We start from the raw sequence: 23,847 nt of genomic DNA, 5'->3' as shown, positions 1-23,847 counted from the left end.
TCCTTCTATCCATCCTTCTGTGATTCCACATCCCTCCATCCTTCTTTACTCCTCCACCCCTCCTTCTATCCATCCTTCTGTGATTCCACATCCCTCCATCCTTCTTTACTCCTCCACCCCTCCTTCTATCCGACCTTCTGTGATTCCACATCCCTCCATCCTATTTTACTCCTCCATCCCTCCTTCTATCCATCCTTCTCTGATTGCACATCCCTCCATCCTTCTTTACTCCTCCACCCCTCCTTCTATCCGACCTTCTGTGATTCCACATCCCTCCATCCTTCTTTACTCCTCCATCCCTCCTTCTATCCATCCTTCTCTGATTGCACATCCCTCCATCCTTCTTTACTCCTCCACCCCTCCTTCTATCCGACCTTCTGTGATTCCACATCCCTCCATCCTTCTTTACTTCTCCATCCCTCCTTCTATCCGTCCTTCTCTGATTCCACATCCCTCCATCCTTCTTTACTCCTCCATCCCTCCTTCTATATGTCCTTCTCTGATTCCACATCCCTCCATCCTTCTTTACTCCTCCATCCCTCCTTCTATCCGTCCTTCTCTGATTCCACATCCCTCCATCCTACTTTACTTCTCCATCCCTCCTTCTATACATCCTTCTCTGATTCCACATCCCTCCATCCTTCTTTACGCCTCCATCCCTCCTTCTATCCGTCCTTCTCTAATTCCACATCCCTCCATCCTACTTTACTTCTCCATGATCCCTCCTTCTATCAGTCATTCTCTGATTCCACATCCCTCCATCCTTCTGCACTCCTCCATCCCTCCTTCTATACGTCCTTCTCTGATTCCACATCCCTCCATCCTTCTTTACTCCTCCATCCCTCCTTCTATCCGTCCTTCTCTGATTCCACATCCCTCCATCCTACTTTACTTCTCCATCCCTCCTTCTATACATCCTTCTCTGATTCCACATCCCTCCATCCTTCTTTACTCCTCCATCCCTCCTTCTATCCGTCCTTTTCTGATTCCACATCCCTCCATCCTACTTTACTTCTCCATGATCCCTCCTTCTATCAGTCATTCTCTGATTCCACATCCCTCCATCCTTCTGCACTCCTCCATCCCTCCTTCTATCCGTCCTTCTCTGATTCCAGATCCCTCCATCCTTCTTTACTCGTCCATCCCTCCTTCTATCCGACCTTCTGTGATTCCACATCCCTCCATCCTTCTCTACTCCTCCATCCCTCCTTCTATCGTCCTTCTGTGATTCCACATCCCTCCATCCTTCTTTACTCCTCCATCCCTCCTTCTATCCGACCTTCTGTGATTCCACATCCCTCCATCCTTCTCTACTCCTCCATCCCTCCTTCTATCCGTCCTTCTCTGATTCCACATCCCTCCATCCTTCTTTACTCCTCCATCCCTCCTTCTATACGTCCTTCTCTGATTCCACATCCCTCCATCCTTCTTTACTCCTCCATCCCTCCTTCTATCCGTCCTTCTCTGATTCCACATCCCTCCATCCTACTTTACTTCTCCATCCCTCCTTCTATACATCCTTCTCTGATTCCACATCCCTCCATCCTTCTTTACTCCTCCATCCCTCCTTCTATCCGTCCTTCTCTGATTCCACATCCCTCCATCCTACTTTACTTCTCCATGATCCCTCCTTCTATCAGTCATTCTCTGATTCCACATCCCTCCATCCTTCTGCACTCCTCCATCCCTCCTTCTATACGTCCTTCTCTGATTCCACATCCCTCCATCCTTCTTTACTCCTCCATCCCTCCTTCTATCCGTCCTTCTCTGATTCCACATCCCTCCATCCTACTTTACTTCTCCATCCCTCCTTCTATACATCCTTCTCTGATTCCACATCCCTCCATCCTTCTTTACTCCTCCATCCCTCCTTCTATCCGTCCTTTTCTGATTCCACATCCCTCCATCCTACTTTACTTCTCCATGATCCCTCCTTCTATCAGTCATTCTCTGATTCCACATCCCTCCATCCTTCTGCACTCCTCCATCCCTCCTTCTATCCGTCCTTCTCTGATTCCAGATCCCTCCATCCTTCTTTACTCGTCCATCCCTCCTTCTATCCGACCTTCTGTGATTCCACATCCCTCCATCCTTCTCTACTCCTCCATCCCTCCTTCTATCGTCCTTCTGTGATTCCACATCCCTCCATCCTTCTTTACTCCTCCATCCCTCCTTCTATCCGACCTTCTGTGATTCCACATCCCTCCATCCTTCTCTAATCCTCCATCCCTCCTTCTATCCGTCCTTCTCTGATTCCACATCCCTCCATCCTCTTTTACTCCTCCAACCCTCCTTCTATCCATCCTTCTCTGATTCCACATCCCTCCATCCTTCTTTACTCCTCCATCCCTCCTTCTATCCATCCTTCTCTGATTCCACATCCCTCCATCCTTCTTTACTCCTCCATCCCCCCTTCTATCCGTCCTTCTATGATTCCACATCCCTCCATCCTTCTTTACTCCTCCATCCCTCCTTCTATCCGTCCTTCTCTGATTCTACATCTTTCCATCCTTCTCTACTCCTCCACCCCTCCATCTATCCGTCCTTCTCTGATTCCACATCCCTCTATCCTTCTTTACTCCTGCATCCCTCCTTCTATCTGTCCTTCTCTGATTCCACATCCCTCCATCCTTCTTTACTCCTCCATCCCTCATTCTATCCGTCCTTCTCTGATTCCACATCCCTCCATCCTTCTTTACTCCACCATCCCTCCTTCTATCCGTCCTTCTCTGATTCCACATCCCTCCATCCTTCTTTACTCCTCCATCCCTCCTTCTATCCGTCCTTCTCTGATTCCACATCCCTCCATCCTACTTTACTTCTCCATGATCCCTCCTTCTATCAGTCATTCTCTGATTCCACATCCCTCCATCCTTCTGCACTCCTCCATCCCTCCTTCTATACGTCCTTCTCTGATTCCACATCCCTCCATCCTTCTGCACTCCTCCATCCCTCCTTCTATCCGTCCTTCTCTGATTCCACATCCCTCCATCCTACTTTACTTCTCCATCCCTCCTTCTATACATCCTTCTCTGATTCCACATCCCTCCATCCTTCTTTACTCCTCCATCCCTCCTTCTATCCGTCCTTTTCTGATTCCACATCCCTCCATCCTACTTTACTTCTCCATGATCCCTCCTTCTATCAGTCATTCTCTGATTCCACATCCCTCCATCCTTCTGCACTCCTCCATCCCTCCTTCTATCCGTCCTTCTCTGATTCCAGATCCCTCCATCCTTCTTTACTCGTCCATCCCTCCTTCTATCCGACCTTCTGTGATTCCACATCCCTCCATCCTTCTCTACTCCTCCATCCCTCCTTCTATCGTCCTTCTGTGATTCCACATCCCTCCATCCTTCTTTACTCCTCCATCCCTCCTTCTATCCGACCTTCTGTGATTCCACATCCCTCCATCCTTCTCTACTCCTCCATCCCTCCTTCTATCCATCCTTCTCTGATTCCACATCCCTCCATCCTTCTTTACTCCTCCATCCCTCCTTCTATACGTCCTTCTCTGATTCCACATCCCTCCATCCTTCTTTACTCCTCCATCCCTCCTTCTATCCGTCCTTCTCTGATTCCACATCCCTCCATCCTACTTTACTTCTCCATCCCTCCTTCTATACATCCTTCTCTGATTCCACATCCCTCCATCCTTCTTTACTCCTCCATCCCTCCTTCTATCCGTCCTTCTCTGATTCCACATCCCTCCATCCTACTTTACTTCTCCATGATCCCTCCTTCTATCAGTCATTCTCTGATTCCACATCCCTCCATCCTTCTGCACTCCTCCATCCCTCCTTCTATACGTCCTTCTCTGATTCCACATCCCTCCATCCTTCTTTACTCCTCCATCCCTCCTTCTATCCGTCCTTCTCTGATTCCACATCCCTCCATCCTACTTTACTTCTCCATCCCTCCTTCTATACATCCTTCTCTGATTCCACATCCCTCCATCCTTCTTTACTCCTCCATCCCTCCTTCTATCCGTCCTTTTCTGATTCCACATCCCTCCATCCTACTTTACTTCTCCATGATCCCTCCTTCTATCAGTCATTCTCTGATTCCACATCCCTCCATCCTTCTGCACTCCTCCATCCCTCCTTCTATCCGTCCTTCTCTGATTCCAGATCCCTCCATCCTTCTTTACTCGTCCATCCCTCCTTCTATCCGACCTTCTGTGATTCCACATCCCTCCATCCTTCTCTACTCCTCCATCCCTCCTTCTATCGTCCTTCTGTGATTCCACATCCCTCCATCCTTCTTTACTCCTCCATCCCTCCTTCTATCCGACCTTCTGTGATTCCACATCCCTCCATCCTTCTCTACTCCTCCATCCCTCCTTCTATCCGTCCTTCTCTGATTCCACATCCCTCCATCCTCTTTTACTCCTCCAACCCTCTTTCTATCCATCCTTCTCTGATTCCACATCCCTCCATCCTTCTTTACTCCTCCATCCCTCCTTCTATCCATCCTTCTCTGATTCCACATCCCTCCATCCTTCTTTACTCCTCCATCCCCCCTTCTATCCGTCCTTCTATGATTCCACATCCCTCCATCCTTCTTTACTCCTCCATCCCTCCTTCTATCCGTCCTTCTCTGATTCTACATCTTTCCATCCTTCTCTACTCCTCCACCCCTCCATCTATCCGTCCTTCTCTGATTCCACATCCCTCTATCCTTCTTTACTCCTGCATCCCTCCTTCTATCTGTCCTTCTCTGATTCCACATCCCTCCATCCTTCTTTACTCCTCCATCCCTCATTCTATCCGTCCTTCTCTGATTCCACATCCCTCCATCCTTCTTTACTCCTCCATCCCTCCTTCTATCCGTCCTTCTCTGATTCCACATCCCTCCATCCTTCTTTACTCCTCCATCCCTCCTTCTATCCGACCTTCTGTGATTCCACATCCCTCCATCCTTCTCTACTCCTCCATCCCTCCTTCTATCGTCCTTCTGTGATTCCACATCCCTCCATCCTTCTTTACTCCTCCATCCCTCCTTCTATCCGTCCTTCTCTGATTCCACATCCCTCCATCCTTCTCTACTCCTCCATCCCTCCTTCTATCCATCCTTTTCTGACTCAACATCCCTCCATCCTTCTCTACTCCTCCATCCCTCCTTTTATCCATCCTTCTCTGATTCCACATCCTTCCATCCTTCTCTACTCCTCCATCCCTCCTTCTATCCATCCTTCTCTGATTCCACATCCTTCCATCCTTCTCTACGCCTCCATCCCTCCTTCTATCCGTCCTTTTCTTTACTCCTCCATCCCTCCTTCTATCCGTCCTTCTCCTATTCCACATCCCTCCATCCTCCTTTACTCCTCCACCCTCCTTCTATCCGTCCTTCTCTGATTCCACATCCCTCCATCCTTCGTTACTCCCCCATCCCTCCTTCTATTTGTCCTTCTCTGATTCCACATCCCTCCATCCTTCTCTACTCCTCCATCCCTCCTTCTATCCATCCTTCTCTGATTCAACATCCCTCCATCCTTCTCTACTCCTCCATCCCTCCTTCTATCCATCCTTCTCTGATTCCACATCCTTCCATCCTTCTCTACTCCTCCATCCCTCCTTCTAACCATCCTTCTCTGATTCCATATCCCTCCATCCTTCTTTACTCATCCATCCCTCCCCCATCCGTCCTTCTCTGATTCCACATCCTTCCATCCTTCTCTACTCCTCCATCCCTCCATCTATCCGTCCTTCTCTGATTCCACATCCCTCCATCCTTCTTTACTCCTCCATTCCTCCTTCTATCCATCCTTCTCTGATTCCATATCCCTCCATCCTTCTTTACTCCTCCATCCCTCCTTCTATCCGTCCTTCTCTGATTCCACATCTTTCCATCCTTCTCTACTCCTCCATCCCTCCTTCTATCCATCCTTCTCTGATTCCACATCCTTCCATCCTTCTCTACGCCTCCATCCCTCCTTCTATCCGTCCTTTTCTTTACTCCTCCATCTCTCCTTCTATCCGTCCTTCTCTTATTCCACATCCCTCCATCCTCCTTTACTCCTTCACCCTCCTTCTATCCGTCCTTCTCTGATTCCACATCCCTCCATCCTTCTCTACTCCTCCATCCCTCCTTCTATCCATCCTTCTCTGATTCCACATCCTTCCATCCTTCTCTACTCCTCCATCCCTCCTTCTATCCATCCTTCTCTGATTCCATATCCCTCCATCCTTCTTTACTCATCCATCCCTCCTTCTATCCGTCCTTCTCTGATTCCACATCCTTCCATCCTTCTCTACTCCTCCACTCCTCCATCTATCCGTCCTTCTCTGATTCCACATCCCTCCATCCTTCTTTACTCCTGCATCCCTCCTTCTATCTGTCCTTCTCTGATTCCACATCCCTCCATCCTTCTTTACTCCTCCATCCCTCATTCTATCCATCCTTCTCTGATTCCACATTCCTCCATCCTTCGTTACTCCCCCATCCCTCCTTCTATCCGTACTTCTCTAATTCCACATTCCTCCATCCTTCTCTACTCCCACATCCCTCCTGCTATCCGTCCTTCTCTGATTCCACATCCCACCATCCTTCTCTACTCCTCCATCCCTCCTTCTATCCGTCCCTCTCTGATTCCAAATCCCTCGATCCTTCTTTACTCCTCCATTCCTCCTTCTATCCGTCCTTCTCTGATTCCACATCCCTCCATCCTTCTTTACTCCTCCATCCCTCCTTCTATCCGTCCTTCTCTGATTCCACATCTCTCCATCATTTTCTACTCCTCCATCCCTCCTTCTATCCGTCCTTCTCTGATTCCACATCCCCCTATCATTCTCTACTCCTCCATCCCTCCATCTATCCGTCCTTCTCTGATTCCACATCCCTCCATCCTTCTTTACTCCTGCATCTCTCCTTCTATCTGTTCTTCTCTGATTCTACATCCCTCCATCCTTCTTTACTCCTCCATACCTCCTTCTATTCGTCCTTCTATGATTCCACATCCCTCCATCCTTCTCTGCTTCTCCATCCCTCCTTCTATCCGTCCTTCTCTGATTCCACATCCCTCCATCCTTCTTTACTCCTCCATTCCTCCTTCTATCAGTCCTTCTCTGATTCCATATCCCTCCAACCTTCTTTACTCCTCCATCCCTCCATCTATCCATCCTTCTCTGATTCCACATCCTTCCATCCTTCTCTACTCCTCCATTCCTCCATCTATCCATCCTTCTCTGATTCCACATCCCTCCATCCTTCTTTACTCCTGCATCCCTCCTTCTATCTGTCCTTCTCTGATTCCACATACCTCCATCCTTCTTTACTCCTCCATCCCTCCTTCTATCCGTCCTTCTCTGATTCCACATCCCTCCATCCATCTTTACTCCTCCATTCCTCCTTCTATCCATCCTTCTCTGATTCCATATCCCTCCATCCTTCTTTACTCCTCCATCCCTCCATCTATCCATCCTTCTCTGATTCCACATCCTTCCATCCTTCTCTACTCCTCCATCCCTCCATCTATCCATCCTTCTCTGATTCCACATCCCTCCATCCTTCTTTACTCCTGCATCCCTCCTTCTATCTGTCCTTCTCTGATTCCACATACCTCCATCCTTCTTTACTCCTCCATCCCTCCTTCTATCCGTCCTTCTCTGATTCCACATCCCTCCATCCATCTTTACTCCTCCATTCCTCCTTCTATCCATCCTTCTCTGATTCCATATCCCTCCATCCTTCTTTACTCCTCCATACCTCCTTCTATCTGTCCTTCTCTGATTCCACATCCCTCCATCCTTCTTTACTCCTCCATCCCTCCTTCTATCCGTCTGTCTCTGATTCCACATCCCTCCATACTTCTCTACTCCTCCATCCCTCCTTCTATTCATGCTTCTCTGATTCCACATCCTTCCATCCTTCTCTAAGCCTCCATCCCTCCTTCTATCCGTCCTTCTCTGATTCCACATCCCGCCATCATTCTCTACTCCTGCATCCCTCCTTCTATCTGTCCTTCTCTGATTCCACATACCTCCATCCTTCTTTACTCCTCCATCCCTCCTTCTATCCGTCCTTCTCTGATTCCACATCCCTCCATCCTTCTTTACTCCTCCATTCCTCCTTCTATCCATCCTTCTCTGATTCCATATCCCTCCATCCTTCTTTACTCCTCCATACCTCCTTCTATCTGTCCTTCTCTGATTCCACATCCCTCCATCCTTCTTTACTCCTCCATCCCTCCTTCTATCCGTCTGTCTCTGATTCCACATCCCTCCATACTTCTCTACTCCTCCATCCCTCCTTCTATCCATGCTTCTCTGATTCCACATCCTTCCATCCTTCTCTACGCCTCCATCCCTCCATCTATCCGTCCTTCTCTGATTCCACATCCCTCCATCCTTCTTTACTCCTGCATCTCTCCTTCTATCTGTTCTTCTCTGATTCTACATCCCTCCATCCTTCTTTAGTCCTCCATCCCTCCTTCTATTCGTCCTTCTATGATTCCACATCCCTCCATCCTTCTCTGCTTCTCCATCCCTCCTTCTATCCGTCCTTCTCTGATTCCACATCCCTCCATCCTTCTTTACTCCTCCATTCCTCCTTCTATCAGTCCTTCTCTGATTCCATATCCCTCCAACCTTCTTTACTCCTCCATCCCTCCATCTATCCATCCTTCTCTGATTCCACATCCTTCCATCCTTCTCTACTCCTCCATCCCTCCATCTATCCATCCTTCTCTGATTCCACATCCCTCCATCCTTCTTTACTCCTGCATCCCTCCTTCTATCTGTCCTTCTTTGATTCCACATACCTCCATCCTTCTTTACTCCTCCATCCCTCCTTCTATCCGTCCTTCTCTGATTCCACATCCCTCCATCCTTCTTTACTCCTCCATTCCTCCTTCTATCCATCCTTCTCTGATTCCATATCCCTCCATCCTTCTTTACTCCTCCATCCCTCCTTCTATCCGTCCTTCTCTTATTCCACATCCCTTCATTCTCCTTTACTCCTCCATCCCTCCTTCTATCCGTCCTTCTCTGATTCCACATCCCTCCATCCTTCGTTACTCCCCCATCCCTCCTTTTATCCGTACTTCTCTGATTCCACATCCCTCCATCCTTCTCTACTCCCACATCCCTCCTGCTATCCGTCCTTCTCTGATTCCACATCCCGCCATCATTCTCTACTCCTCCATCCCTCCTTCTATCCGTCCGTCTCTGATTCCAAATCCCTCCATCCTTGTCTACTCCTCCATTCCTCCTTCTATCCGCCTTCTCTGATTCCACATCCCTCCATCCTTCTCTACTGATCCATCCCTCCTTCTATCCATCCTTCTCTGATTCCACATCTCTCCATCTTTCTTTCTCCTCCATCCCTCCTTCTATCCATCCTTCTCTGATTCCACATCCCTCCATCCTTTTCTACTCCTCCATCCCTCCTTCTATTCCTCCTTCTTTGATTCCACATCCCTCCAATTTTCTCTAACTCTACCATCCCTCCTTCTCTCCGTCCTTCTCTGATTCCACATCCCTCCATCTTTCTTTCTCCTCCATCCCTCCTTCTATCCATCCTTCTCTGATTCCACATCCCTCCATCTTTTTCTACTCCTCCATCCCTCCTTCTATTCCTCCTTCTTTGATTCTACATCCCTCCATTTTTCTCTAACCCTACCATCCCTCCTTCTATCCATCCTTCTCTGATTCCACATCCCTCCATTCTTCACTTACTCCTCCATCCCTCCTTCTATCTGTCCTTCTCTGATTCCACATCCCTCCATCCTTCTCTACTCTTCCATCCCTCTATTTATCCAACCTTCTCTACTCCTCCATCCCTCTATTTATCCATCCTTTTCCACTACCTTATCCCTCCATCTATCCACCCTTCTCTATTCCTCCTCCATTCCTTTTATCTAACCATGCTTCTCTACTACTCCATCCCTCCATGTGTCCATTCTTCTCTAATCCTCCATCCCTCTATCTATCCATCTTTTTCTACTACTCCATCCCTCCATGTATCCATCCTTCTATAATCCTCATCCACTCCATCTATCTATTCTTCTCTCTTCCTCCATCCCTCCTTTTATCCATCCTTCTCTACTTCTCCATCCCTCCATCCTTTTCTACTACTACATCCCTCCACCCTTCTCAATTCCTCCTCCATACATCCATCCTTCTCTACTTCTCCATCCCTCCATCTATCCATCCTCCTCCATCCCTCCATCAATCCATCATTCTCTACTACTCTATCCCTCCATCTATCTATCCCTCTTTTCTCCTCCATCACTCTGTGTATCCACAATCTTCCATACCTCATCCATCCTTCTCCACTACTCCATCTATTCATTCTTCTCTAATCCTCCATCCCTCTATCTATCCATCCTTTTCTACTACTCCATCCCTCCATCTATCTAACCTTCTATAATCCTCATTTCCTCCATATATATTCTCTTGAAATATTTCACTCTGTGTGTAACACATCTGTATAAAATATGAGTTTCACTTTTTGAATTAAAATATTGAAATAAATTAACTTTTTGATGATATTCGAATTTTATGAGATGCACCTTTATTTCCATCTATCCCTTTAGTTATCCCTCCATCCATCCCTCTCACTTCCATTCCTATTCATTTATCCTTCTATTTATCGCTCTTTATTCCCACTTTATCCATCCACCAATCCTTCTATTGACCCCTTTCTGTCTCTTTCCCCATCCATTCATACATCCTTTTATCCATTGCTCTCTATTCATCCCTCCATCCCCCTATTTCTTCCCATCTTTCTATTTACAGTATCCCGCTCAAGCCCCCTCTCCATCCATCTTCCTGTCCACCTTTCCATCTATTCATCCCACTTTATCCATTCATTCCTACATTTTCTCTCTCTATCCCCTTCTCCATCTCTTCCTCCACTCATCCTTCCATCCATCCATCCATCCATCCAGTAGTGTCTATCCAGCCTTTCATTATTTATCCCTTTCTGTCCCCTTCTCCATCCATCCATCTCTCCATTTATCCATCCCTATATCCTTTTTTCCATCCACCCATATATTGATCTCTATAGTCATCTATCCCTCTAGTTATCCCTCAATCCATCCACCCCCCTTTTTCCATCTCTCTCTATTTATCTCTTTCTATCCCCTTTCCCATCCATCCATTAATCCCTTCATCCTTTCATTTCTATTCATCCATCCCTCTATTTATCCCTCTTTAGCTCCCCCCTCCATCTGTGTGCCTGTCCGTCCATTCATTCATCCATCCATCCAACTATCCATCTCACTTTATCCATTCATTCCTTTATTTTTCCAATCTATCCCCCTCTTCATCCATCCATGTCTCTGTTTACCCCTCTCTATCCCCCTCTTCCTCCATTAATTTATCTGTTCATCATTAATCCATTCTTTCATTCATGTGAATGAGCCCTAAATGCAGCACTCCTCAATGTACGTAAATGCATGTTGCGTAGAATGCGTTATCTGCATGCATTATGGTGTGAATTGGCTTTACTAAAAATAGCACTGGAGAGCACAGCCTCCTTAGTATCTCCATGGCTTATCCTAGGGTCTGGGGTCACAAGCAGCCACCGAATCTATAATAATTTAAAGTGGGGTTCCACCCAAAAGTGTAACTTCCGCTTTAAGGCCTCCTGACCCCTGACATACCACATTTGGCATGTCGTTTTTTTGGGGGGTAAGTGGTTACCTAGACCGCTCCCACTTTCTCTCGCCCTCCCTCCCTGCAATCTTCTGGGACATGTCACAGGTCCCAAAAGATTGCCCGTCCACTCAGGACGCGCAGCGCACCTCGCGCATGCACAGTGCGCACCCAGATGTGAAGCCACAAGCTGTCACAGCTGGGTGCCCACACTAGAGATACCGGAGCCGTGGGGAGAAGAGGGAGAGAACCGAGGCTCCTGCCAGCCGCATGGCTGGATCGTGGGACAGGTGAGTATGTGTTTATTAAAAGTCAGCAGCTACACTTTTTGTAGCCCGTCTGTCTTTTAATAAACGCAAAAACGGGTGGAACTCCGCTTTAATTTTGCCAAGGCCCTCTTATCTTTTGATTGACTTATCTCAGCGTCATTGATAATGGAACTCTGGGACAGTTTAGCTGGCACGGTCACATATACTACTTTTGTGTGGTAAATCCTCAGGCTGTGTTTTTCTTACTTTTTAGCAATTTTATGTGACAGCTATGAAAGGCAATGGCCCTTCATCCTCCCCTAGCAGTTCCACCTGGACCGCCCATTTTTGTATTTTGCTTGTTACTATGTTGCAGATAGTGTTTACTTCTTTGGTCTACAACTTACAAAATTAAATATTTATTTTGGACCCTGCTAACATTTTCCAGCCTAAGCAAAAGCAAAATGTCATGTTCACTACCCATCATGCCTCTGGTCAGGTCTGGCTACTGTCATTGGCTTTGCTCATAAAATCCCTGATCTGGAAAATCCATCGGACAGGAAGATCTGGTGAATGGCAGGCGTCAGTGTGGCATGTGCGTGTTCAGAGCTGGTGGTCACTGGGGTTATTTTGTTTAGAGATACAATTAAATGTTTTGACAGTGTTGTCACCTCAATATGTGCAGAACATTTAAAACATTTCAACATTTGAGAGTTTACTGACCACATTACTTCAGATCTTGGATGCACACTGTATTACTTCTACTTTTCTCAGAATTTTGTTCTTAGAATCAACTACTCTTTTTTAACCACTTCAATACTGGGCACCTTCCAACCCCCCCACCCCCCCCACCCCTTCCTGTCCAGGCTAGTTTTCAGCTTTCAGCGATGTCACGCTTTAAATGACAATTGCACGGTCATGCAGCACTGTAGCCATATGACATTTTTTTATCATTTTGTTTAAGACAGAGCTTTCTTTTGGTTTTAATCACCACTGGGTGTTTTATTTTTTGCTAAACAAACCAGTTTTCCATAGTTTCAGGCAGAAAATTTTGCAAATAAGTTATTTTTCTCCTTTACTGATGTGCGCTGATAAGACTGCACTGATGGGCACAGATGAGGCAGGAATTATGAGAACTGATGGGGCACTAAAGAGGCTTTACTGATAGGTGGCACTGATGGGCACTGCTGGGCAGCACTGATGGGCACTGATAGGCAGCACTGATGGGCACTGATAGGCAGCACTGTTAGGCACTAATGGGGCTGCACTGACAATGAGCACATTAATAATAAGTGCCCTGATTATCTGTGTAAATGTTCCCTGTCACGCTTGACATTTCCTGGCTCTCCTCTCCCCACGTTGTGACAGCATTTAGGGAACGGAATGCCAATAATCGGCAAGTTTTTTTACATGTGATCAGCTGTGACTGAACACAACTGGTCACATGATAAAGGGCTGCTCTATTTGGCCCTTTACCTGCGATCTGTGATCAGCTGTGTCCGAAGGACACAACAGTCATAGAGCGCACCCCAGTGGGCACGCCGGTGGCGTGGCTTTGGGAAGAAGTCTATGGACGCCCTCCCAGAATGAGAGAGCCACGCTGTAGCCTTCTTTTCGGCTATTGCAAAGTCATGAAGTGGTTAAAATATTACTAAGGTTAGTTTTAATTTTCCTCCTGCTTTTTTAAGGGAATATCCCTGTGTTCTTGATCTTAGCTTCATATTGAAAATATTGCCCTCCTAAACCTTATTTACACCCTTAATGTATTTAAAAGTTTCAATCATATCCCTCATTTACCTTCTTTCTCCTGTTGATGCAGAGAGTGGCACTAACATGATGGTGTTAGCAGCATTCTCTGCATCGTTACACTGTGAATGAAAGGCACCACTTCATTCTCAGTAAAGCCCCGTACACACGTACCGATTGTCGGCCGTAAATATTCGGCCGCCGACCGATCGGCCGATTGTAGGCTTGTTAGTATGATGCTTCCGACAGCCGAAAGCGCATTTTCGGCCGAACAGAATCTGTCGTGCAGACTTTAAAATATTTGTTGGCTGTCACCAGAACGGCCGATTGTTCACCAGTCAGTACAGATTACGGCCGACAGACAGCAGATTAGTAAGACTGGGCATGCTCAGAAAAGAAAAAAGACAAGGAAAGTTAACCATCACATGACATCACTTCTGCAGTTGGCTGTTGTTGGCCGACAAAATTTGTGTGCAGTCTTTTGCAGTTTTCAACAGACACGACAGCCCTGGACAAAAGACGGCCGATCGTTCGGCCGACGATCAGTACGTGTGTACGGGGCTTTAGCCTTCCGTCTTCTAAGCTAAATTTTATTGGCTGTCATTCATCCCAGAAGATCTTCTTGTGGCTAAAAGAAAGTGCTGCAGAAGATAGCTCTGCATCTGTGTTGACCTGGCCAGATAATTATTGGAACACATTCCCTTTAAGGCCAGGTTCACACCCATTTAGGTTGTAGTTTGCATATTGCAGGTGCATTTTGCATTTTTCCACACACATATTTGATCCATTGAAGTCTATGGAACCAAAAACCAGAAAAAAGTCCCTGGCCCTTTTCATAAAATACACAGATGTGGATGTGACCCATAGGAAACCATGGTAAATGAACTGCAGTGTGTTTCTGCACTAAAAAATGCATAGGTGTGTGATGCAGGCCTAAAAGTATGTCCCGCCACTTCAGAAAAAAGGAAAACTTGATTTCAGGAAAATAAAAGACATAAGTTGCAACAGTTAGAATTTATATTCAGGAAATTAAATCTTACAAAACTTTATGAATGTACTTTTGTAACATAAAGAATTCTCTGGTTATGATAGGAAATGTCGGGTTAGTATTCACAAAGAATTCTGAGTCAACATTTTGTTCTTCAAAGCTTCTTACTCCATCGACAACAGAAGTGTCTCCCCAGTAATGGATGATGTTGAACAAGATATCAAGGGAGGGATGGGGATTTTCTCATTAATGTTTTCATTTTTTACAAGAAATTACAAGAAATTTGTAACAGTCAGTCCACTGGTGGGTGACCCCACTATTCCATCTCCGCTGCTGTGAAAACTTTAATACTGTCCCAAAGTCCTCAGCATCATCCTTTCAACGCCGACCATCTGGTGTCCATTCTTGTTAGCTGAAAAAGGTGAGTAGGGTTAGTGTCACTGGAGAGATGCATATACTTTGTTTCTTGGTGTAATTGTAGACAAATGGGACTTTACTTAAGAGGAACTTCACAATAAAGGGGAATTTCCACTTTATGTCCTCCTCCCCTCCTCTTCTCACAGTGGGAAGCCGGCTGTGAAGCCGCAAGGAGTCACAGCCAGCTTCCCACACTAAACATGCCAGCACTGGGGACCCAAAGACCCGCGAAGAACCAACACGGGGGAGGACAGAGCTGGATCCTTAAACAAGTATTTGTAGCTGCTGACTTTTCATTTTTTTTAAAAACTAACTTAAGAATCCCTTTAAAGGGGGACTACAGGGAAAATAAAAAAAATGACGTACAGTATATGATGCAGTCAGTCGGTAGTATTAACAAAGCAGTTTTTTTCTTCTGATTACCCCTTACAACATAGTCTTTTTACCCATTGACCTTGCCAGTATTTTTCCACTCCTTGAACAAGTCAAGCTGTCCAGCAAAAGTGTCAGTTACAGGGCATAGAACAAACCATATTACACTGTCTGGGGTGCCTATAATGGTCAGCTTTTATTCATGTGCCACTTGAAGACCAGGACTTTTCTGGCGCTTTTTTGTAACAATCAGTATTTTTTGCTAGAAAATGTCTTAGAACCCTGAAACATTACATAATTTTTTAAATGTTATATATATTTTTTTAAAGCAGAGGCCCTGGAGAATAAATTGGCGGGTGTTGTGATTTTTTTTTATGTCACACGGTATTTGCGCATTTTTTTTTTTTAGCCCGCAATTTTTTTAATAAATTACACTTTTTTTTAATTTTAATGAAAAAAACACTACATAACCCCATTTTGTTTTGTAAAATATAAAATATGATGTTACTCAGAGTAAATAGATATCAAACATGTCATGCTTTAAAATTGTGCACACTCATGCAACGATGACAAACAACGTAAATTTTACTATCCATGTGCGACCACGCCTTTATAGGTTACCACTTTATATTTACACAGAAGGTCTGGTGCTAGAATTACTGCCCATGATCTGATGTTCGTGGTGATACCTCACATGTGTGGGATGATCGCTGTTTGTGTGTGTGACCGATTCATGCGTTCACCTTTTTTCACACGAGCTTAGGGGGACGGGGCACTTTTACATTTTTTAAAAAAAAATTATTTATTTTTCTTTATTTTTACACTGTCGCTTACAATTTTTTTTTGTTTGATCACTTTTATTGCTGTCACAATGAGTGTCACTTGTGACAGCAATTGGCATGTGACAGGTGCTCTTTATGGAAAGATCTGGGGTCTATAATATCCCAGATCTCTCCTTTTCCCTTAAAAGCATTTGATCACACCAAAATGTGTGATCAAATGCTTGTCATTTTTAAATATAGCACAATTTACTTCCTGGGAAACCAGAAGAGATGTAAGATCATCGATTGTGGGTTCCTATATCATAGAGGCATTCAAAGCCGCTCCAGTCTTTGACTGTCTCTATGATTAGCCAGCAGAAAATTCTGGCTGGTTGTTTAGGACTTCCAGTGGGACAGGAGATCCCAGTAAAGCCCCAGAAGGGGGCTGGAGGGGACGTTCCGCAGATACCACCTCCCCCTCAGTCCAGCGGCTAGTTAGCTCCTAGGATTGCTTTCACAAGAGAGACGACCGCTGTTTCTAAAAAAAAATGGTACCGGGATGATGCCTGCAGCCTGAATTATCCCGGTATAACCCCTTGAAATCTATCGATGTACACCTATGTCGCTGGTCGGAAAGTGGTTAAACCTTTTTTTCCAAAAGAAAAATAAAACTTGCTGTAATTGCTTTAAAAGTGTAAGCTGGAGTTTGTCTTTAATTTGTTTGTTTACACTGATGTGGCCGCGGGTTCGTGCCTTGGGGTCCGGTACCGGAATCAGGTCAGACTTTTTGCCTGTATTCACTCCTGAAACAGAGTCCAAGACGCACAGGACCCTTTTACAATGTGCCCTGCAGGCCACCCCAAAGCTCCATTGAGAGCACACTCTCCTGTCATGCAAATTGAATTTGGGGAAACCCGCAACCAATTCAGTGTGAACCCAGCCTTAGAGGATAGCACCACTTTCATGGGGAAAAAAATCGAAAAATAAAGAAAAAAATATATAGCATATACAATTGCGACACAAATCATATTGTAATTGAATGTTATTAAAAATTACTTTTCCTTTTCTATCTGCAGCTGTTGTAATTTTCTGAAAATGCAATATGGCTACCTGGAGCTGTTCTGCACACGGAATGTTTACTGACCACACCCCAGAATCATCATTTCCTGCTTGTGTGATTGGCTCACCAATTTTCCCAGAAGTCTGCCTAAGATACAATTTAGATTTCTGGCATCCCCTGCAACAAAAATTTCATTTTTGGTGAGATACTCCCAATAGAACACATCTAAAGGGATGCAGACCCAGCAGCTTTCCTCATTAGAGCCCTGCAGCTGCCACAGCTGATAGATAATTATGAAGCCACTCCCATTTGACTCACTCAGCACAGAGGAACAAACAGGGATTTCTTCAGAATAACAAAAGGTAGGAATCTGCAACAAAGTTTGTTATAATCCTTGCAATGTACAGAGATCACCCAGAGGGGAATGTTTTTTCTCAACAAAAGTGGAGTTATGCTTCAAAGTTCATCTAAAACTCCATGTCCATCTAAGACTACCCTGCCCAGAGGGTGATAACGCTGTTTGCTTTGCAGTGAAATCACACAGCAGTGTTGACACCCTGTTAAAGGAAAGGGATAATAATTAGGGTTGAGGGAGCACGGACTATATTGTTCGGGATCGTACCGGAATTTTGGGCGTTCGGTACCCAAACCGGGACCCGAACATTTTACTGTATGTTCGGGATACAGTCCGTTGTTCGGTAATTTATTTCATGTTTTGGCACGGTTTTAATGGCGTGGTTTCAACAGCTGCAGGGCTAACAATCAACAAGCGTTTAACTAGTGTGCCCTTAGAAGCCATCACAGCCATGCCTACTAATGGCATGGCTGTGATTGGCCAGTGCAGCATGTGACCCAGCCTCTATATAAGCTGGAGTCAGGTAGCGTCGCACGTCACTCTGCTCTAACTACTGTAGGGAGAGGTTCCTGATGCTGCTGAGGGAGAGATAGGAGATTATTGTAGGGGCAGGCTGGAGATTGCTTTCAGGGAAAGAATAGGAAGAATCTTCTTTAATCAGACAGCGATCTACATCTATTTTATTGTGTGGGGGTGCAGTGCAAGATCTTTTTGCCCTGACCTGAGCCCAGTGAGGAGGAGGGAGAAAAAAAACTTTTATCAGTCTGTTAGTTGGGCGGCATGCGGTGTGTAGCGGCCATGTAATGCAAGCTCAGTGCATATGTGTCTGCCTAATCTGGATTTTAAAAAAAATTAATTTTTTTTCCTTCATATTTTACTGTGACTTACAGTGTTTAGACACTGCTGTTCTAAACTGCTATTCAAAAAGCACCAACTTAAGGGTAAAAAAATAATTTTGTCAGTTTTTCATTCATACTTTACTGTGACACTGACATACAGCGTTTAGACACTGCTGTTGTAATCTGCTATTCAAAAAGCACCAATTTAAGGGGACAATTATTTTTCAGTTTTTCATTCATACTTTACTGCTCTTAAGATTTTGCTGCCATTTGCAGCCCTCTAGCCCTTTCCATGTTTTTTTTAGAGCCATTTTAGTACTCAAAAGTTCGGGTCACCATTGACTTCAATGGGGTTCGGGATCGGGGTAAAGTTCGGGTCACGAACCCAGACTTTTTTTTCAAGTTCGGCCGAACCCGCCGAACCCGGACATCCAGGTGTTCGCTCAACTCTAATAATAATGAATCTACTGACAGAATCAACAGGTACTAAAAACCAAAATACAGGAGAGACTAAATGCTAGTGAAAGACTGCATCATATACGTAATTTTTTATTTTGCCTATACCAGGATGGTTACATGATCCATATGTCAAAGGACAAAGCCTAAGCATTTCTAATTAGACAGAATGGATACTTCAGGAGTATCAGCATAAATGATTGGGTATAAAATAGGTTTGTTTCAGGGTGGATAAAAATGTATGATTTTTTTTATAAAAATCAAAAAAAAAAAAATCTGATTTTCTTTATTTAAAGAGGAGTTCTGCCTTCCCCTAAAAAAATTGAAAGTCAGCAGCTACACATACTGTAGCTGCTGACTTTTAATATATAGACACTTACCTGTTCTGGAGTCTAGCGATGTCGGCACCCAAAGCCGATTTTGGTATCGGCTTTTGGGTGCTGCCGCCGCCATTCTGGGAAAGGGTACCTACTGCACATGGGCGAAGCGCGCTGCGCATTCCTATTGGCTCGGCGGCAGGGGGAAGGAGGAGGCGCAGCAGCCCATGTCCTGGAAGAGGGAAAGGGGTACCTGTCAAAAACGGGTACCCATTCCCCCCTCCCCCCTGAAAGGTGCCAAATGTGGCACCGGAGGGGGGGAGGAAGCAAAATCACGGAAGTTCCATTTTTGGGTGGAACTCCGCTTGAAATCAGTTTTTTTTTTTATCAAATTTATTTTAATAAAATGCTTTTGGAGTAAAAATATATCTAAAGAAAGTTTTCAATTTAAGTTACATTCATAGTTTTGTTTATTCAGCATGAAATGGAGCTTAGTTATGGATATATTATGCATATACTGTATGTATATTCGGCACTTTGCACATTTTTGGTAAACTCATTCAAGGAATCCAAGCTCTGCACGTTCAGATAACATGCACTGCATTCATGCAATCACACAATTTCACACTAACTACCAGCAAGAAGGAGTCCTTACATTTAAAGAGCACCTGTCATTTCAGATCCATTATGGCAGCGTCTGTTAGCGAGCATCTATTCACCTGCTGCCTCTACGTCCCTCACCTTGTTATGTCACTGCCACATCACCAGCTATCCTATTAAAGTGAATAGGAGTCAACAGAGGGTCAGAGGAGGAGCCGCTGCAGGACAGAGATGACAGTTGCTCTTTAAAAATTATGATTTAAATCATGTTGATTAAAATGAAGGCTTTTTACTAGTGATTTAAATCATGATTTAAATCGGGATTTAATTTAAATCAAATCCACCCTGGTTTGTTTAAGAGAATAGCAATAAAGAATATCAGTGATTGCGGTATGCTAGGTTAAATGGGGTGTGGTCTACATTAGGGATCGACTGATATAGTTTTTTCATTGCTGATATCGATATTTTGGTCATCGCGTATTGGTATCCGCCGATATGGGCCGATATTTTCGTACATTTAAAAAAACATTTTTTTTTTTTTTTTTACTTGACAGGTACTATTGTGGAGGGTTCTGGGGGTCTAAAAGACCCCAAACCCCTCCTCTGCACTTAAAAGCATTAAAAACTCCAAGTTTGGCTGTTTTGCAAGCTGTAATTCTTTTGAATCTGTTGCCGAGTACCCGGAAGTGATGTCATGGAGACCCGATCAGAGCCGAATGCGGCTTTGTTCGGGTCTTCCGCGGCCGTGCAGGCTGGTTGCCTGGGTCTCCCGCTGGGACGGGAGACCCAGGTGAGCCGCGGAAGGCGGCGGGAGGGGAGGGACGTCCCCTCCCGCTCCTGGTAATTACAGCCGAGCGGCTTCTCAGCCGCATCGGTTGTCATTACAAGAAAGCCAACCGTCGGTTATGGACGCCGCTACCGGGGTGATGCCTCTATCTGAAGGCATCACTCCGGTACAGCACTTTGCCTAAATATCAGTAATATCGGTAACCTCTGGGGCCAATTCCGATGTATCGGGAAAAGTGCATATCGGCCCTCAATATATCGGCTTTGCCGATAATCGGCCGATCCATAGTCCACACCCTAACGGCCAGTTGGATTGAAGGGGGTAGCCTGGGCAGGCCTGAAGTTGTCACGCTGATCCACTGATTTGGTACCAGTTCCTGACCAGGAATAAGCGCAAATATCAGGATTAGGTACCGTATGTCTGTCACAGAGCAGTGACTCACATTACAGCTTTAGACAGCCAGGTAATTAGCATTTTTAGCAGGGGAGACAGCTAGTTCCCCAAGAAAGGCGTACTTTATTTGTGTAACTATGAAAAACAGAAATATCCTACCGTATTCTTTACTGCTGAATCCCCACCTGTCCGAGAGACAGAAAAAATGTCATTAGATCTCAGATCCTGCAGCTGTATAATATTTTGTAATCATTTCATAATAAAAAGATATCTTTGTTTCTTTTATGAATATTATGATACACAGTTGTTTTCTGGCTGATTTGATCTGCAGTTTGCTACATTTCTATAGAATGGAGAATGTACAGTATTATCGGTATAATTACCAGTCCCAGCATCCATTGAGGTTAGACATGTTAGATTTGGCTTGAGGATAGAGGATGATGAAATTATTCAGATCAGCGACTTGGTTGTATCCGGTGTTTCTGGCGTATTTATCACTGAGCTTCTCCCTGCATAGAAAAAACACTGCTTGATCCAAAAATCAGCCTGCGATATGGCCTCATTAACACAAGCCTAAAGAACCGGCATTTGTTTTGCATTTTTGAAACTTTTCAAGTAATTGGCAAACTCAACGCTTATCCTTTTCACTAAGGGAATATGTACTATAGGAGCAGAGGATGCACAGGCGCCTTCATACAGCACAGAGATTCCACATTTCTATTTGGCATTGTATGCAACCAAGACTTTGTTTTTCTTATAAATTAAAGGCAGGTTTTCTTGGTCCCCTTTGCTACTTTAATGGGGTTGAACGCAGGGGAATGCGGTATTTTGTGTTTCCCATATGTTTTGAATTAGCCCTCCCATTGTGCACCTTATTCAGGGGCTTTAACTTTTTTTTTTGGCTAATGCAAACACAAAGCAAAGAATAGTGAGAGCAATTAAAAAAGGGGAGGAGAAATAATGGGGTCATAACATAATAGTTTTGCTTAAATTGGGTCTCAGCGAATCCGACTTTGAAATTGTGCAACTTCACATGAAATCACACAATTTCAAAGCCACATGTAAGAGCGACCTCAGGTGTGACTTGGCTGACATCTGTGAAACTTCATGCACAGATGTCTAAGTTAAACCGGATTTTACCAAAAAATAGTTCAGGAACTTCTTTTTCCAATCGGTGCGACACAGCAAAGTCAACGTCGCACCGATTTGAACAGTTCCATTACCGACAATAGGGTGCCACTTGTCATATGATTTGAACCTGTCAAACTGCATGACAAGTCCCAGTGGTGTAAAAGAGATAGCTGCTGCTGTTATACAATGCAGGAACATGCAAAGGTGCAAATACCTACAACAGTTCTTAAAGTGGAACTTTAGTCAGAATAATAAGTCCTGCTAGATCACTATAGACTGGCCACTTTTGTAGGTATTGCGATGTAAAACATTAAAAATAGGCGTCTATACTGTTTAACCACTTGCCGACCGCTCACATTGGTGCTACTGCGGCAAAGTGGTTCGATTCCGTCCAACGACGTAGACCTACGTAGACTACTCTCCTTGTGGGCGGCGCGTGCGCGCCACCAGAGGCTCGCTCCCGCTGTATTCAGTTACAGTGAGAGTCGGGCCAGGGGAGGAGCGGTGGTGATCACCGCCGCTCTTTGCCGATCGTCGGGGATCGAGTGTGGAGATCCGTCTGCTTGTGTAAACAAAGCCGGCGGATCTCCTAAGTGACAGGCAGGGTCAGATTGCAGGATTCAGCATAGCTGAACCTGCGATCTGTCCCTGTGTCACACAGTCAACTCCCCCCACACACGTCAGTAAGCACCAGGCATACATTAACCCCTTGATCACCAATAAAAATGAACCCCTTCCCTGCCAGTGTCATTTTTACAGTAACAGTGCATATTTATAGCACTGATTACTGTAGTAATGTCGCTGGTACCCCCAAAAGTGTGAAAAATGTCAGTCAAGGGTCCGATCTGTTCCGCCGCAATGACGCAGTCCCGCAAAAAAAATCGCAGATCGCCGACAGATCGCCGCCAGATCGCCGCAATTACTAGTTAAAAAAAAACAATAAAAATGACATAAATTTCCCGTGGTTAGTAGCTGCGATAACTTTTGCGCAAACCAATCAAAATACGGTTATTGAGATTTTTTTTTTACCAAAAATATGTAGCAGAAAACAAATTGGCAAAAAAAGTTAAAAAATTTAGATTTTTACATTTTTTGGGGGGGAAATTTCATATAAAAAAAATGTGAAAAATATTGTTATTTTTTCAAAATTGTCGCTCTTTTTTTGCATATAGCGCAAAAAGTAAAAATCGCACAGGTGATCAAATGCCACCAAAAGAAATACATTTTGGCCTAAATATATGACAAAAATTTAATATATTGGATATTTTTTAACTGTCAAAGTCGAAAAATATTGTTATTTTTTCAAAGTTTTCACATTTTTTTATTAATATCGCAAAAAATAAAAAGCGCAGAGGTGATCAAATACCACCAAAAGAAAGCTCTGTTTGTTCGAAAAAAAGGAAGTAAATTTCATTTGGGTACGGCGTTGCATGACCGTGCAATTGTCAGTTAAATTCGCACAGTGCCGAATCGCAAAAAGTGGCCTGGACGTAAGACAGCAAAATCCTCCGGTGGTAAACTGGTTAAAATCCAGTAATACATGGTCTCACCCTGCTCTGCACTTACTCAGTTGCTCTCTTTTTTATTTTTAGCACTCTGAAAATCTTTAGCAGCTGAAAATCAGAGCCACTAGAGGCCGATCTGCCGACAGCCTAAAGATTTACTGCTGCTCAGGGGCTCTGGGCTTCAGCAAAATGGTACCCTCCAGCAAGAAACAAGAACAATGCTGGAGTCATTTTACAGCACAGCATCATTTTTAATGTGGAATGCTCCGTGC

At 44.8% G+C, this 23,847-nt stretch overlaps 1 protein-coding gene across 1 annotated transcript in view; it reads right to left on the bottom strand.

Moving 5' to 3' along the window:
* Positions 1 to 14,868: 14,868 nt before the first annotated feature.
* The window catches only part of LOC309553865 (poly(3-hydroxybutyrate) depolymerase-like), a gene marked incomplete at its 5' end in the record, with an annotated part of 61,697 nt that continues 52,718 nt past the window's right edge, over positions 14,869 to 23,847 (bottom strand). The window contains 3 exons of the mRNA XM_082255344.1: positions 14,869 to 14,994; positions 21,099 to 21,124; positions 21,323 to 21,448. Of these exons, the coding sequence (XP_082111470.1) occupies positions 14,927 to 14,994; positions 21,099 to 21,124; positions 21,323 to 21,448 (220 nt within the window). The 3' untranslated portion in view covers positions 14,869 to 14,926. The remainder of the gene's footprint in view (positions 14,995 to 21,098; positions 21,125 to 21,322; positions 21,449 to 23,847) is intronic.

Source organism: Pelophylax lessonae (genome assembly GCF_965119305.1).
Source record: "Pelophylax lessonae genome assembly, chromosome: 4".
Lineage (NCBI taxonomy): Eukaryota > Metazoa > Chordata > Amphibia > Anura > Ranidae > Pelophylax > Pelophylax lessonae.
This window is presented reverse-complemented; position numbering and strand designations above follow the sequence as displayed.